An 18,134-nucleotide genomic window follows, 5' to 3' on the forward strand; every position below is an offset into this window, starting at 1 on the left:
GTCTTTTATCATTGCTATATCATTGAGTTGAGTATATGGTATGCTGCTGTGTTGTTCTTGTAAGTTTTTTGGGTAATGTGTTCATTAACCCGTTGAGGATGAGTCCCAAGTATACTCGGGCAGGTGTCTATGGGAAATGCGTGTTGTAGCAAAATCAGTCCATCCTCAACTGGTTAATAAGATGGCTAGTGTGTGAAGAGAGATGCATAAGTAGCTGCAGTGCATTTGAACCATAGTGTTGTATACCAGATTTGTTGGTCCCAGATTCGACCATGGTCTTTGCTGCCATTTGAATCCCCAAACGAAACTGGGGCTTTTCAGATAATATTTACACATGTCTTATTGTGAGAACTGCAGTGAATATGGCGATGAACTGTTTTAGCTCCAATGGCAACATTATCTGTCAATATTTATCTTTGCTGCAACATTTAGCTGCAAGAATGCATAGTGATTTATCTACCCTCAATTTCACTCTAATGCATTGAGCCAGCAAGTGGACCTATTCTGTTTTTCCAAATGCATGCATCTGATTAGATCCGGTGTCATAAGTTCGGTTTCTTGAAATGCCTCTGCATATTTGAGGTTTGTGGCCTCATGGGAGCTTAGGTTTCAGGCAAATTGATACGTAGAGAAGATTGTAATTATAACACGGAGATAAGCCTTTGCAGGTTAGTATTTCTGTGTGTCATGTTTGCAATTGCTATAAATGCCTGTAACTGTAGCTTGACATATATGAGTATAATAAAGGCTAAAACTCTCAGATTCACTGAAAAAAAAAAATCACAACCTTCTTTGTTGCCCAATTTTCTTTGCAACTTTTGATTTGGAAGCCAAATGTATTAGATTATAGTCTTTTGGGGAATAAAATCCCGATATAATTTTGTTGCTTTTCCAGGTGTTATGTCTGTAAGCTTTCAGAAAGTTGATGAGAGGATACCATACATCATCATGTTGTCACTACTATGATTGCATTCCCAGGGAATTAATGCATCCTATTTTTCCTTTCTCTTTAATACAAGATAATGTCTCCTTATTAGGAAGAGCTACTAGTGAATGTAAAAGTGATACAGCCTACTGGCTAATTGTGCATTGATAAACTTACAATGAATGTCGCACTGATGCGGAATGAATGCATAGCATAATTTTCTTTGTCAAGTTAATAGCTAATGGAAAGTATTATCGGCTTCTTGTGAGAAGAATTTGTATGTGAATATAAACTTTACACTTGAAATCATTATGGCTTGCTTATAGTCTCACTTAAACACCAAAACACTTGTCCAGATTCATATGTACACCTGTAGGTTCAATGTAGATAGCTCAAAACATGGCTTGACTTCAAGTCATTATGTAAATATGAAATGTGTGTCTCCTGGGTATAAGTCACATTTCAAGATATAATAATGTATGGCATGAAGTCAAGCATTGTCAAAGTCAAGGCTTTTGTGCATGTTTGATTTCGAACATTCGTGTGGTAAGGCCAAGGATGGAAATAAGACAATGAAAAAATGGATTTTATTCCAACTACCATAAATAGTGGTGCATTAAATGCACCAATGTATTGATTGCACCTCCCCCCTTTTTCGGGGAAAAAAAAAAAGACAGTCGAGTGTGGATACTGCCGTGCAATGGGCAGAGATAATGCCGACGTGTTGGTTGACTTGAGTGAAATGTTCTGGGGAGTAAATATGTTGATTTTGTGCTATAAAAAAAAAAGAAGAAAATGTACAGTAGAATGCCTGACGAAAAGGAAATTATGTCACCAACAGTTGGTATAGATATGACCGAAGAAGAGAAAATAACAACTTTAATAGATAAAAATGGTTTGTTCTCCATTATTTGGTCATAAATTATATTTTCTTTGTTTGCCAGTGGCATGTTCCTTTAGGTAATGGCTATTATGGTTTATTACTACACCCTGAATTTTGACCCATTTCAGTGGGGAAAAAGTGTGCTTAATTCACCATTTTATACAGTACTTGCAAGCTTAATCAGGCTTTAGATCAGCATGCATGTACTTGATTTGGAAAGGAAAGAACAAAACCAGTGGAAGCTTCATATAAAATGATCACATTTTTGTGAGTGAGATAAAAGGTGTCTGATGTCCATATCCTATCATTGGATTAAAATGCCACTTGTATGTCCATGCTGATTTGAACAATCAAAGGAAAAACTGTTCTATCTGAATTTATGAGGAGTTGGCTCTATTTATTACAGTCAGCGTGAGCCCAAAGTGGCATTTCACTTTAAGTTATGACTGTGTCCCAAGCTCCAAGAGTTTGGTCCTTAGATTTTACTTTTTGTGAGCTGCAGCCACGATACTCTGCATATGATGCAAGGTAATTGTGTATATAAATAGAATTTCATGCATTGATGTACAGACTCTGTGATGTCTTTTGTAAGATCGTTCTTCTAAAACATTTGCTGTAAATCAGTAAAAGAATACAAAGTATAAATATTGGCTAAATACATTGTAGATTTTATCATAAAACTCTCAAAGAGAGCAAGAGACAGATTAACAAAACTAGGACTCATATATTTGATGTCATAATATATCTATACAAGGTAGCTATTGAAATAACACTTAAAGAATACTCTTACTGAATTTTCTTATATATTGTGGTGTATGTACATGGTTCGCTGGAATACATGTAATTTTACATACTTCTCTAAATTATTTTGTGTTCTTTGTCTATTTTGTTGTTTGTCTCGATCATTATGATGATAATTCATTTTCTTTAATGTTCAGGGATTTTGTAGCATCCACTGATGTATCTTTCAGCCAGCATGTGTTTTCATAGACTGAAAATACAATGTACTGAAATCTTCCTTGTACCACACCTGATAAATTGTCCATATTATATCATTACTTACAATGCATGTGCTCTTCAATCCGTGAATCAATAATGATGCATGGGTCCACTTGGTGGGTAGGAATTGTGTGCAAAAGGTAACAATGGAATTGTTTTGCCCATGAGGTGCAGCCGAGTGGTCTTGACTATATTTCCGCAGTGACCGCTTGTACACTATTCCTTGTGATGTACAAAAGGCACATGCATCATCATTTGTTTAATAGAATGGTGGACAGATTTTCTTTTTTTACTGACATTTGTAAATTTACTGAATTCAATTCTATTCGACTTGCCAAAGACGCAAACCATATAACAAATGTGCGGATGCAGGAATTTCGTACAGGTTGGCGCCTTTACAAAATTAAAGGGGGATGCACGCCGCCCCATTTTTTCTTTTCTTTTTCTTTTGTTTTAAAAAAAAATAAAGAGGGGGCATGCACCTGGTGCAACCCCTGTGGATCTGCCACTAAATACTGACTGGATACATTAACATTTTAGCGATGCATGGCTAGAAATCTCTTGCTTAGTGCGTGAAGTCTTGCTCCTTGTTTGTTATGTCTAAGGTTTGTTAATAAAAAAATGGAATAAGGTTTTGTTCATTAGAAATTCATAATTCCCAAAATGAAATAAGGTTTGTTCTTCCAAAGATTTGTAGATACATAAATGAAACAAGCTTTGTTGTTCCATGGGTTTGTTAATCTGAAAGTAAAAAAAAATTCACAATTCTGATGGTTCATAAGTATCCACTCTCTTTGTTTTCAAATAAATGAACCTTCAGAATCAAACACCTTATTTCATTTTCGGTGGTACTACCTCTGAGTAATGAACCTTGTTTCATCTTTGATTAACAAACCTTTGGAGTAAGGCTTTACCTCTTGTTACCATGGGATGCACGGTTTGTCATTTCTTGCTAAGTGCTTGAACGTTTCCAAATACAACAACAGCAAAAAAAAAAAATGTATGTGATACACATAGCGGTAACAAAATGCACATTTTGTTTCAGCCATCATTTTAATGATTATCAAAGTCTTGAATCTAGACTACTCGAAAGGGGAATTCCCTGTACGTTTTCAGTGCGTGCGCATTCACGTCGGGCCAGGAAAGTGTACTGCTGTTGTATGTTGGATGTGTGGCCCGAGAAAATTCGAGAACCGAACCGTGCTTCGGAATACTTCGTAGCATTCATCAGCCTCAGCTCACCAAACATCACACACGACCTAGGGCAGGCCTACCACCCACGAAAACATACATGCAACTGTCACTAGTACACCAACACGTCATGACTTAAAATGGCTACGCTAACACTGCGCCACATGGCCATGGCGGCTTTCGGTGTTTACTGTTTTGCTTTTTTGAAGGTATGCATTGCATCATTACCATTCACTGACAGAAATAAGTTTTTACACGTTTAAAAGAAATACCTTTGTGATTGAAATGTACAGTGTAATTCAATGAATTCTTGGCTTTCTGCCCGTGTGTGTAGGCCCTGCTAAATTTTAACTGGTACTATGTCTAGTGGTAGCCTGACCAGACACCACATGCACAGTAGCGCGCCGTCGACTTCTGTTCTGTAACTAACTTAGCTTAGTTTACTGTGCCTGTGACAAATCTGATCTATTACTAGACCTATATTACGTTGTTCTTAGTAAATTAACTCGTCTGGATGAGTTGTGAAATTTAAGATGCCGATGCTGTGTGGGTGTGGACTGTGCGTGGTGTGGATCTACAAACGAGTAGTCTATTAAAAGTTTAAAGATTTTGATATAGACTCTACCATAGTCTATGTAAATCTAGGGTCTAGTGTAAAATTTTAGACTAACACTAACAGAGATCTAACGTCTGCAACAAGTAACGATAGGCCTAGCTGGCCTAATTAAACTGCGACCAGCTCAATGTGAGTACACTACAGTATAACTCCTGTGTTGAGGAGCGCCCTGGGCTGGCTAGCCATCTGGGGGTAGGACTGTAATCAGGTAAACTTATGCTAAATATACACAGAAAATCTGTCTGTTCAGAGAACTCTACCTTTTTCCTTGAGTAAGTGCATTCCACTCCACCATCTGGTGTATTTTTGCGCTGTTTGGCGGGTCTGGTGTGGGCACTGGTGGTATTAGAAAGATCTGTCCGTTCTGCAAACGGAGTCTTTGAAAGTTTTATTTATTTTTTTTTTTAACGTTATCGCTCTGTATAGGAGGGGATCCGTGAAGCCAGACACAGTCTCTGAGGAACATATTATGATATCCCCGACATCTAGATACTATAAAGTATTAGCAGATTAGTTACCCCCTGCTTGTTCACAAAATAAGGGCAAATATCTAGGGTCTGGTGCCATATTCCATGATTTCCAGTGATCCTGAGATGCATTGTACAAATTGAAGTTGAACATACAAAATGTATTATGATGTGGTTTCATAGATAGTGTCAATTGATGGTGTGGGTATGGTTTCTTTACTTTGCGGTACTTATGAAGCAGATATGACGATGGACATTTCAAATATTCCTTGCATTGCCTTCCTACTCCTAGGATGACATTCAACAGGGGATCAAGTCATAGTAGGTTCAATGTGTATATTTTTGATATGTTATGTATTTTTGCCTGTGCATGCATGTGGAAATTTTCTTTGCATTCATCTGATCAAGTGATGGTTTTATTTTATTTGTCTTGTGTGCTCTGTGAATTATCAGGTAGATCTTGTACTATTTAATGTAGACACTAGCTGTCACAAGTCCATGTCTATTGTTACTTAGAGTTCTGTTTTGCATGTGCACAAAGAACTATAGATATTATTACAGAGAATTTCCCTTTGCAGTTCGTGTTACACTGCTTCATTGATTTTTTGAATTGGGATTTCCAAGACATGTTATACAAGTTCATTAATATTTTACTGATTGGGAACCATAGTGACAGAATGAGCAAAAGGTATCAAACCTTGTGATAGAGAAAAAAAAAAGTAGGAAGTCATGTTGACTTTTTGTACAAACTGCATTTTTATGAAATTTCTTTAAGATTTTCTTTCTGCTGTTTTGAACATTGTCATGCTAAAAACTGTTAGAGAGTTCTCATTGAAAGAGAGGTACACATTGAATTAGCAATATGGCTTAAAAAGTCATAACTTTTTAAAGGATTGACCAAACTCCCCTTACCTTCATTTAGGTTTGTTCTAATTTTTCTGGATTTCATGCATCTATGTCTGTGTAGTTGGAACAATTTGACAAAGGGCAAAGTAGGTACCGTAACATTCTGCACTTGATTCCCAAGGCAGATCATGAGAAGATGGATGACATACATAGTGTATTTTGTTGTTGTTGCCAATTTGCAGCTATTATTTCAGTATTTGTGAAGCACCTTTTCACCTTGCAGGTGGAAATATGAGAACATGATAAGAATTGAGTAAGCTAACATGTCACTTTGCATGAATGTTTGTGTCTGTGATTGTTGCATTGCATTTCTTAGCAGAATTATGATTTTTGTCAGCACTTCCTTCATGATTTTTTTATTTCATTTTCAGTGGGTGCATGATGTGCAATATCTCAGTAGCTGCAAGGAATGATATTGAGCATTTAGAAGGCGAATTAGTTTTCTTTTTGTTTCTGCATGAAATTATCAACTTTTTCTTTATGCACATGAACAGTTTCACAGTCAGCCCTTTTTGTTTTCTTCATCTTATCCATATTTTTAGCTGCATCATGTCTTTTTCTTTTGCAATCAAATTTACATCTCATGAAAAAAAAATGTTTATGATGCTGTGATGTTAGTGATCAATATTCTTAAGTTTACTTTTATTTAGTTGCATGTTTTCACATCTGCCTTTGCCTGATATTCGTTCAAAAATAGTCAAAATGATGTGTTCATTATTGTAAACACATGTATCTTAAATAATATTTTAACTGTTTGGGTAAAGATCCTTAAAGGTCAAAGGTTAGAGGTCATTGAAGTTTGGCTAAAAGGGCTTTATTTTGGAATGTATAGTGGTAGAATGTAGTTGAATTATAGGAAGGTTAGAAATGGACAATTATTTCCATTTTGTAATTCTGGTAAAATGTCCAAGTTGGTATACTGTTACACACATATGTATCATTCTTCTGTATTTTTTTTTTTTCAGCTGAATGTAGGTTATAATTTAAGTTTGATGAGTCATAGCATGGGCAAGATACAGTGGGCAGATGCCAAAGTTTAATGTCCAAAGATACTGTTTTTAGGACTCTCCAACCATTATTTCTGGTAGGAATATCAAGTGGTAATTATTGTCAGATGGGCAGAAATTTTAAAAAATGATTAGTTGCCTGAAGTGACAGGATTAAAGTCAAGGTTACAAAAATTTGGACAAACTCTCATATTTTCTCCATGAGCCAAATGGTGATGTAATTGGATGCAAGGAATAGAAGCAGATTTGGAATTATTTTCCCTGTATATCAAAATGTAAAAGGAAGGGCTATGTATGCTTAAATTGTGGGTATAACAGTTAGGATGCCTATGTAAGAAGTGGAGGCATCGCAGTCAACTGTGCATAGAAGTTGAATTGCTCTAGTTTTATATTATTACAATTTACATGCTCTTAAACAGCTTGTTTTTTTTTTTTTTTTTGGGGGGGGGTTGTTTTTTTAAACGAAACATGAATAGACATATACATTGTATGATAAGATATTACTTCAACTCACTGTGATCATGGGGTAGTGAATTTTGTTATAAAGTGTTACAGATGCCAAATTTTACAGGCAGAACCATCTTCACAAAGAGAGTTTGTTAAAGACCTGTACATTACCGGTATATTGACTTTCTTGAGATTTCATGCATATTCATTGTGCCATTCATTTTAGTGCATGTGTTTTTCTATGTATTCATATTTCATTCACTGTATTTCATGTTATAAAAAATTGTGTAGCTTGTGGAGTGTGGGGAGCACTGCCAGTTCACAGAGCCCAAGCTCTACCAAGAGAGCTGCCAGGGAGGAAAACAACACTTCAGCTGCCTTGAAGGTCAGAAAAAGGCACAACCATGCCTTGGAGGAAACTGGTATGTATAAAAATAACACACATGAAATTGTGTAGTGTATACATACGTGTATGTGCAAGATATATCATACATGTATATACGCGTAAGGCAAGGGTTACATTGTCAGCTACAATTCATCGCTAAACTTTACCTCCCTATGAGCAATCTGGTGACAATGTTGGTCATCTATACTGAAATTTTCAGTCATATATGTCATAATCAGAAGAGATGGTTTTTGAAAGTATTCACATGGATGGAAAATACTTTTTTTCACATTGAAAAGTATATGTACAAATGGACATTCTGAAGTTAACAAAATTTTATCAGTATGTCACAAGACACAGATATGGCTATTCACAGGTCAAGTCACATTCCATCAGTCAGACTGATGTATACCAGGTAAATCACCTGAGGAGGGTTCTTTATCCAATGGCATGGTGAGCAGGTGTATCAAATGATGTACCGCTGATTTATCATAGAAATTCTCATCTAAAGAATACTGTAAAACAATATATTCATGGCATGAAAATTTCGCGAATTGGAGCCGACGGCCTCTCTTGCAGCATGAAATTTTTGTGAATTGCCACTGGCACACAATGGATATAATGACTGGGCAAGAACTTTGAGCTCATTTTGATTTTGCGAATGTTGGCGCTTGCAAAATTTGGGAAATCAAAATGCATGAGAACTTTCCTCAGTTTACATTTGCTGTGACACCAAGATTGAATGTACCACCTAAATGGATAAGAATCGATTTATCTATTTCCTGCAAGAACTTGCATCATAGATTATTTTGTTACTTGATTACAGGTCCAGTGTCACCTGTTTGCCATGTGAAGATGGCTCCTTCCAAGACAAGCCCAACAACTGTACAGAGTGCCGTCCCTGTTCAAAGTGTCCAGAGGGCCACTTGGTCTCCCAGCCTTGCACACCAGAACGAGATACTGAATGTGTGCCTGAACTAGCATCAACAACTCCCGATGCCCGGCTGAGACAGGGCTCAGTGTCGACTCGGTCTCCCGCATCCCGCATGACAACTCCGGATGGAGAGCTTGTCACCACTGTAACAACGCCAGCACCACTCACAAGCACAACGCCAGCCAAAACGATTCTCCCGGATCTGCAACAACAAATAGTCACAACGGAATCAGTGCCAACCAACAGGACGGTGTCTTGTGCCTGTCAACGTAGGTTTATGTATATTATGATCATTTGAAGGAAAAAAAAGAGAAAAACTGAGAGCTTCACAATGAATTCTCTGTCCAGTCTTTCTCTCCTTCCCCTCATCATGGACCTAATATACAAGGACATTCATCGTATCGTTAATTAATTCTTGCACCTGTGCATCTCAAAAGCCCCACAAAGACATTTTTAGCATGCTTCACTGCTTTGATCCCATAATCGTCACCGCCAGCAAGCCGGGAGAAGAACAAGACGGAGATTCGAGAAATCTGAAACTATATTCGCAGAAGAAAATAACTCACAAAAATCAAGTAAAATGAATGTGCAGTTGTGGTGTATGTTAGGAAATCATGCCTCAAACAATTTCGCTTGGGAGAAGCAGGCAGTTTATTCCAGAGCTCAAAAGGGATGGTAATGATAGAGAACTGGTATATCTTGCCATTAGGCAAAGTCTTATGAGTGTGCGAATCAGCAATTGACCATCTTTTGACACAAAATTTGTCATGATCTCAGGTTTTGCCGCTCCTCATCTATATTTATTCAAAGACATTTCCGTCTGAAAAAGGTACATCAGCGAAACAAGACTGAAATAAGGGAAACGATTCTTTTGTTAGTGACGATACATGATTACACAATCGTTATCGTCAAGACACCTGAATGTACTCATTAAGATGCACATAATCATGTGTGACAATCATTACATCAAAAAAGAATGCTGTGAATAGTCCATGTTATATTAGGGCCATACCCTCATAAATAAAAAATAAACCCAAATACACAAGCAAAACACCCCCTCCAAAACAAAAAATTGACAAAAACCTAGGCACACACACCGATGTACCAAGTGAACATACCAACACACTCATGATACCATACTTCTTGCCAGTATAATAAACTATGTAGGTGGTCATAGATAAGTCATTACATATCCACGTATTTTGTTAAGCATTCTATTCAGTATGATATGAAAAAACAAAATTACCAGAAAAGAGTCAGAGTGGAAAATGGCTTTTAGGTTAACCCCCCCCCCCCCAAAAAAAAAAAAAAAAAAAAAAAAAACCAAACAAACAAACAAATGAAGTACTAGTGAAGATGGATTGCAGGAGAAAATTATCTATAATTTGGCTGTCAGTTAACCTGTTCCTTACAGGAACCTGGCATACCAGGTCCCTGTGAGAGCAACTGATATACCAGGTTCTCAAGATGAAAACAAGAGTGCCTGCTTTAGGAGCCTAAATTAATGTTTCTTTGTGTTGTAATGCCCCCCAAAAAGAGTTTTATCAAAAGATAAGAGTTTATTCTGTCACCATATGTTCTCTTCCTGTTGGAAAAATGCGTATATCGCAGTATTGCTTACCGTTTTTCTGATTTAGTTTGCCCTTGTTCTGCTATAAAACTCGTATGAACATCAAAGCTGAGCTCAGTAGATTTCTGTGTTTGCTGACCCCATTTATTGAATTCAGGTGCCAGGTTTTGTGTAGAACAAAAGAGTCTGTGAGCCCATCAGCGCATGTTCTATTCATACCTTCCACCCGATCAATATTTTCATTGTTCGATGGCACATGTAGTTGGCAGTGGAAGGGGATACATGTACTGCCTGTTGATTACCAACCTGTTTGTTCTCTGTAGATAGGCAAAAAGAATCTTGTTTGGGGGCATTTAAAGCACTCAGAAAATTGTGGAAGGGATGGTTTAAACCCAATTCAAAGATATTAGGCATGAATAATTTATCATGAAAATGCAAATAGAGTTTGTAAGATTTTCCACATCATTTGAATGATCTGCTTTAAAAACATCAACAGTAACAACAATCTTTCAAATAGGAGGTAAAATTCCATGTTTCTCATGCACATACCCATCTCCCACACAGTTTGGCAAAAGTCACTGTCAGCATTTGCTTAGCCTTGCTACTGTTTGAGTTATGCTTTCAGTTGCACTACCGCACCAGGTGGCTTGCTGTTCATTTACATTCATCATTTTTAGATGGGCTTTTCGTACTAAAAAATGTGATGGCCCTTGCATTCTGAAATATTGGATATGCCTTTCGAGTGAAGGGGTGGTATTCTGAAATCCTTCCTAGGAAGAAATTTCTTACTAAGTCAGGATTTTTTCCTAAGTGGTATTCTGAAAATCTTCCTAAGTTTCTTCCTAAGTGTCTTCCTAACTTTTTTCCTAAACTTAGGAAGAGACTTAGGAAGATATGCTGATGAGGATGAGATATGCAAATTTCTGACTTAGGAAGAAGTTAGTATTCTAGAATACATTTAGGAAAGAATTTTAGAAAGATATTTAGGAAAGCCCCACCCCTGTCCTAAGTACATTGTTAAGATATAGCAAACTGCAAACATTGTGATAGGTGCATGTCATTCACTGAACACACACAACATGAACATTTACTTTAAAGGATGCGTGAAATGGGCATGAGAAAGGGGACGTGCCAAGCGCACACATCAATATGCGATTTTCATTGGTTGGTTCCTTATGATATGGCATTTCGTATTGGCTCAAGAAAGGGTGGGGATAAGGACAGCCTAATTTGCATTAAGAAGTTCCTATGAAGAAACTTCAGAATACCAATTCTGTCTTTCTTGGGAAGATTTTCAGAATACCGGTTCCACCCATGGTTTCTAAGCTGGGCACTTGTAAAGTAGCATTCTGTGCCACCTTTCTTTTAAAGAATATCTCAATCAGTGTAATTAGAAGTAATTTAACCTCTTCTTCAGTAGCAGTGAATGTAATTATGATTTGTGTTTTAGCTGTGACACATTATCTGCTGCTGTTAGATGATCTATTTGATGATGTCTGTAAAACCTTAACCAAATTTTCCTGAAGTCATCTGAAGTGCTTGCATTACTTCATCGAATGAATTTTCTCTTTGCTCTTTTGTTGCATTACCCATTTTGAAATAAGAAAAAAGTCTTACATTTTGTCTTTTCAAAGATACTAGCATAAACACAGCATATAAATTTGTGCCAAAAGGTAATTTTCTTTGAATATTCACTTTAAACAGGGTCAGACATGTAAGTTTCAATGGCACTCAGTTTAGTAAGCGGCTCAGTTACTTGCTAGTATATACCTCCTGTATGCTGTACTATGCAACAGAAGTCCAGTGTCCACAGAGTACTCTGTTCCTTTTGTACACCCTGCTGAACAAATTGTTTAATTTTGCAGACAATCAGTTGAGATTATTGATGCTTAGCATGGTCTTGTTTAATGTTGATGGCATTGTATTCATATGCGAATGATGTAAGGATACATACTACAAACTTGAATATGGAGTTACATTCCTTATTGAACCATTAATGTATATATGCCATGTGTTTGTCACTGCATAGACCTACTCTTCTTGTCAAAGAGTTGACATTTTTCATGATTATCTTGTCCAGTTTTGACGGATGCACACTAAATGTTTTCATGCCATGTGAATTCCCTTCACAAATTTTGTACTCTTCATTTCCTTTGTGTTTATTGTTTGTGTATAAATTGTTCTTTTTCTTCAAACAGGTTGCCTGTCAGCATTGGAATTGTTCCTCATAGTACTACTACTAGTTTCTCTCATTTGTGGTCTTGTCATTCCCACTATCTGGAAGCAAATCAAGAGGATTTTCAAGGGAGGAAACAAACCGGGTAAGTGTCCATGCTTCTCTTTAAAACCCAAGCTTCAGCTTTATCTTATCATTTCCGATTATAACAGCACATGAATATAGCATACAAATAATGAATGTTTATGCGTTCAATGGACAGAATATTTCATGAGGCGAAAAATAAATGATCTATTCACCGAGGTGCAGCCAACTCTTTGGTCAGACGCCATTTTGGTTGTGCAAATGAGGTTCAAAGGTTGAATATTCTTTATTTTGTATCTTGCTTACTAAATGCTAATGCTGGGCCAGATTTTGCACATAGATGTAATTATACGGCCCATGTTTCCTGGATCATTTCATAAAACTATGACTTTTGACTCAAGACGTCATCTTGGCTGTTCGAGGTAGTGTCAAGGGTCAAGACTACTTAGTCTTGGTAATAACATGCCCTATCAATCACATATTTTGCACACATTTAGCCCATGTCATATTGATTGTTTCATGAAATAACAACTTTCTAATACGACGCCAGCACTTTATGAAATACAGTGTAAATGTGTTTTGATTAGGGATACAAATATGTTACATTGTTGGAACTCAATATTATTAAAACTCCATGTGTATATTTCAGATTCACTTATGAATTACTCTGAAAAAGTGCAATGGATTGCCATACAGTATAAAAAAAATACAGTTCTTTCATTCAATTAAGTGCGATATTGTCCTTTACTGCAGGTGGGAGTGCACCAATCTGACAACCGGACTGTAGCAATGCTGGCTGCTTGGCAACCAAACGGGATGGCTGCTATGGCGCTCATGGACTCCCATACTGATTTCTCTTTCTTTACTTATATGTGCATCTTTCCACAATGTTGGTCATACATGTTAAAAAGCTACAGTTCATTGAAGCATTTGCAACTTGCAAGAATGTTATTGCATACATACCACAGCATGTACCATAATACCCACAGCTGATTGGTTGATGCAAGGCTGCCGTCATGGCAATGGTACCTTGTGCGGTATCATTCGTGGATGTTTCTTGCTTGTAGCCCATTTTATGGTTTGCCTCCATGAATGGGTTGGTGATAAGGAGTTGTTTTATTTGTTCCTTATAATAGCTCACCCGAGCCAAAGGTGTGAAAAGTTACTCAAACATTTCCACTTTTACAGTATTCCAAGCAAGAAAATTGATACGCAGTGTTGGGCAAGTGAGTAAATCTCAGTTCATCCGTTGTGCTAAAATTTGAAAAAAAAAATATTGAGAATTAAGAGATGTATCATTGCTTGATTAGTCAGTATTGTTTACCTTTAGATTACAGAGTAATCTTTTCGCAGTGAAGAACATTACAAATGTCCTACCATCAAGCAGGGAGGTGGGGCTTCTCATCTCCCTCATCAAGTGATCATTTATCCAGTCACTGTCTGGTATCTGAATTACCCACTTAACCCTTACTGTGCCAGGGACTGTGGACACTGTGTACAACACTAAAAGGTTTTCTTCCCACCTCCATTATCAGTTGACACTCAAAGCACAGAAAGGGTTTATATCTAACTTGTATACGTACATGGCAAATACTGTATATGCCGAATATTTCGCGAAGTTTTTATTTTCGCGAATTTCGGGAGTCGGGTGCTATTCGCGAAATTAAAGACTCGCGAAAATATTGATTCTGATCCCGATGTGAATGTGACGTATGCGGGTATACTTCTCCGTTCAGTACAGGACTCGACGATCGTGAATTTAACCACTCGTGAAATCATCGGGTATTCCCGATCCGCGAAAATTTAGACTCGCGAAATATATGGCGTATACAGTATGATAGTGTGTTCTTTGATTTGGACTTAGTTTGCAACTTTGGAATATTGACCATTATGAAAATGTACAACTGTGGATGTTTTCAATTGACAGTCATGTTGCATGGCCCAATGCACACTGGAAGTGCGAAAGAAATACAAATGTAAGGGATGAAAGTTTTGCAAATTACTTTGATTGAATCATGTTTAGCCATCTGCAATTACAGCAAAAGCCACTGAAGGAAAGGAAATTAATTACTGTAAAAAAAGAATTTTTCTCACATTTTTTTTTCGCACAATATGAAACTAGTGCTAAAATAAACATATATGCTAATTTTGTGTATGTTAAATGTAGTGTAACAGTTATTTTCTATCTTTGAGCTCAAGATAGGTATTGTAGGGATATAACTGCTATGTTATTTAAGGTTTTCTTCACATTTGCTAGTCCTGTAACGTGATTGAATTTGTCGTAATATGGACCAGGTGCCCTTTGCCATAGTGGAGTGGGCTGCCACACAAAACCATTAAGTGCTGTCGCAACAGTGAGCCGTTTGAAGCACTCGCTAATTTTTTTTTAAAATCTGCAAAATACAAAATAGGTAAAATTCATCTCACCTTACCAAGCATACAAAACTACTGCAAAAAAATTCCGCTTTTACAGTATATTGTACATATTGTTTATCTACGTGTATTTATCTGTGAATAGTTGATGTTACGAAAACCATTAGCTGTATTACCAAACAGATGTATTGAGAGGGGGAAAAGAGTAAATCACAGTGAAAGGCAAGAAAGGAAGAAACTGAAAGAAGCAAAGAGTAGGTCTTCTCTATGCAAATTGAATTTTGAGAGAGGTCATTGACCTTTGAATGTAAAGCGCAAGGAAATCGGTGCAATGTAAAATGCATATATATTTATATATATATATATATATATAGATAGATCTTTTAGATGCCATAGGTGAAGGATTGTGGTGAATCAAGAAAATAAGAGACAAAGAAACAAGTAATGTAGACCTGTAGACTGTAACCTATTGAAGTAGACAGACAGTATTGATATGCAAAGAATGTTCGTATCTGCCGTATGTGTAGTATTTGCCCATCCTAGGGTCAAGCATTGTGTGTGTTATTTGAAAGGGAAGCAGCTAATCACGTGCTGTTAGAGAGTTCAAAATTGATTTGATATCACACTGATGGAAATGGTACATTTGGGGCGAAAAGAAGGTAATTGTTATTAGCTAAAATGTCTGGCAAAATACAAGTCTATGCATGTATATATAAGGTATATATATGTAAACTCATTATTTTCTTCTTATTATTATTACCTCCGCAAAGGGAGGAGGTTATGTTTTCGTTATCGTTGGTTTGTGTGTTCGTTCGTTGTTAGTTAGTCAGTTTGTCGTGTGCAAAATAAGTCAAAAAGTAGTTAACGGATTGGAATAAAACTTGCAGGAAAGGTTGAGAATGACGCAAGTTACAAATGATTAACTTTTGGTAATGATCCGAGAATTTTTGGGGAATTTATGAAGGATTTTTGATGTTTTGGCAGGTAGGGTCAATGAACTTGGGAGTTCAGGCTGCACGTACATGTATTTGAGGTTTGCCTGCACGCATTAAAGTGCGTGCTCTAGTTTCTGCTGGGGCGAGGCGTGCCATGCAGCTGAAGGCTTATGACGTAACAAAGGCTTCCACTTTGTATATTTGGAAATCTGGCGACTTTTAGCACCGATGTTGTGTGTACGTAATATCTCTGTGGGAGAACAAGATCAGTGTAGGGGTGGAAATAAGCTTCATGCTTGGCGGAGGTCTGCGCTCTCAGAGTGCTTTTCTAGTTTATTATACCCCCGCCAAACGAAGTTTGAAGGGGGTATATAGGAATCAGCGGACGGTCGGGCGGTCGGTCGGGCGGTCGGTCCATTGCAAATCTTGCGTCGCGAACTACTTCCTCAGTTTTCAACCGATTCCCATAAAACTTGGCACAGATGTGTGCCTTGGGTTGTAGATGTGCAAGACGTATTTTTTGACAGTACCCAAAAGTACGTTGCCATGGTAACGGCATATTATGGGCAAAAATGGGTACAAATCTTGCGTCGCGAACTCCTCCCACAGTTTTTGATCAATTTTTATGAAATTAGGTACAGATGTTCATCTGAATATGTTAATGTGCAAGACACATATTTCCGCAGTGGCAAAAAGTGCGTTGCCATGGTAACGGCATGTTATTGGTAAAATATAGGGCAAAATGCTTCATGGCAAAACTGCTTCATCAGTGTTCTTCCAATTCTCATGGAATTCATATTGAATGTTTGTCTTAGGATATAGGTCAGCATGACACATTTCTTGACAGTAACAAAAAGTATGTTGCCATGGTAACAGCTCACATATTATGAGCCAAAATGATGGAAAATTTTGTGTTACAAACTACTTCCTCAGTTTTTGCCCAATTTCCATGAAACTTGGTACAGATGTGTGCCTTTGGTTGTAGATGTGCAAGACGCATTTTTTGACAGTACCCGAAAGTACGTTGCCATGGTAACGGCATATTAATGGCAGAAGATCAAGGAAAGATCTTGCGGATTTTAAGTTTTTTGACCAAAGCTTATGAAATGTGGCACACACCTTGATCTTGGTGGGAAGATGTGGAAGACATATTTTTCGGACGCGTCGGAAGCTGCGTTGCCATGGTAACGGCATATAAATGGCAGAAGATCAAGGAAAGATCTTGCAGATTGAACTTCTTCCTCTGTATTCGACTGAAGCTCATGAAATGTGGCACACACATTGGTCTTGGTGGGAAGATGTGCAAGACATATTTTTTGGACGTGTCGGAAGCTGCGTTGCCATGGTAACGGCATATTAATGGCGGAAGATCAAGGAAAGATCTTGTGGATTGAACTACTTCCTCAGTTTTTGACAAAAGCTTATGAAATGTGGCACACACAATAGTCTTGGTGGGAAGATGTGCAAGACATATTTTTCGGACGTGTCGGAAGCTGCGTTGCCATGGTAACGGCATTTAAATGGCAGAAGATCAAGGAAAGATCATTCCTTGGGTAAGACTGTCGTCACGGGGCGGGGGTATTAATCACCTTCAGTGATATTTCTAGTTATTATTATTATTATTATTATTATTATACCCCCGCCACACGTAGTGTGAAGGGGGTATATCGGAATCACTGTGATGTTGGTCGGGCGGGCGGTTGGGCGGCGGGCGGTCAGTCGGTCTGTTGCAAAATCTTGCGTCGCGAACTCCTACAGTTTTGAAGCAATTTAAATGAAACTTGTTAGGGTAAATGATGATATTGAGGTATAGATGTGCAAGACATGTTTTTGTGTTTGTCGGACAATGGGTTGCCATGGTAACCATAATTTTACCAAAACCGTGTGGATTGAATAACTTCCATAATATTTAAGCAATCAATTTCAAAATTGGTATTTATGATGATCTATAGGTGTAGTTATAAAAGACACTCTTTGTGTTTGTACTTGACAAAGCGTTGCCATGGTAACTGCATGTTTTCTTCGAAATCTTGTGGAGTGAACAATTTCCACAGTTTTGAAGCAATTGAAATCAAATTTTGTTGGCATTATGGCCTTGAGGCATAGATGTGGAACACATAATTTTTGTGTTTGTCTGACAAAGCGTTGCCATGGTAAGCATAATTTTACCAAAACCTTGTGTATTGAATAACTTCCACATCATTCAAGCAATTAAGGTCAAATTTAGTATGTATGA

At 37.4% G+C, this 18,134-nt stretch overlaps 1 protein-coding gene across 1 annotated transcript in view; it reads left to right on the top strand.

Annotated features, from left to right (window-relative positions):
* LOC140243767 (uncharacterized) overlaps positions 1-13,363 on the top strand; it is a 15,536-nt gene extending 2,173 nt beyond the window's left edge. The window contains exons 2-5 of the mRNA XM_072323439.1: positions 7,733-7,863; positions 8,653-9,029; positions 12,529-12,651; positions 13,344-13,363. Of these exons, the coding sequence (XP_072179540.1) occupies positions 7,733-7,863; positions 8,653-9,029; positions 12,529-12,651; positions 13,344-13,363 (651 nt within the window). The remainder of the gene's footprint in view (positions 1-7,732; positions 7,864-8,652; positions 9,030-12,528; positions 12,652-13,343) is intronic.
* Positions 13,364-18,134: the final 4,771 nt, after the last annotated feature.

This window comes from Diadema setosum, chromosome 2 (assembly GCF_964275005.1).
Source record: "Diadema setosum chromosome 2, eeDiaSeto1, whole genome shotgun sequence".
NCBI lineage: Eukaryota > Metazoa > Echinodermata > Echinoidea > Diadematoida > Diadematidae > Diadema > Diadema setosum.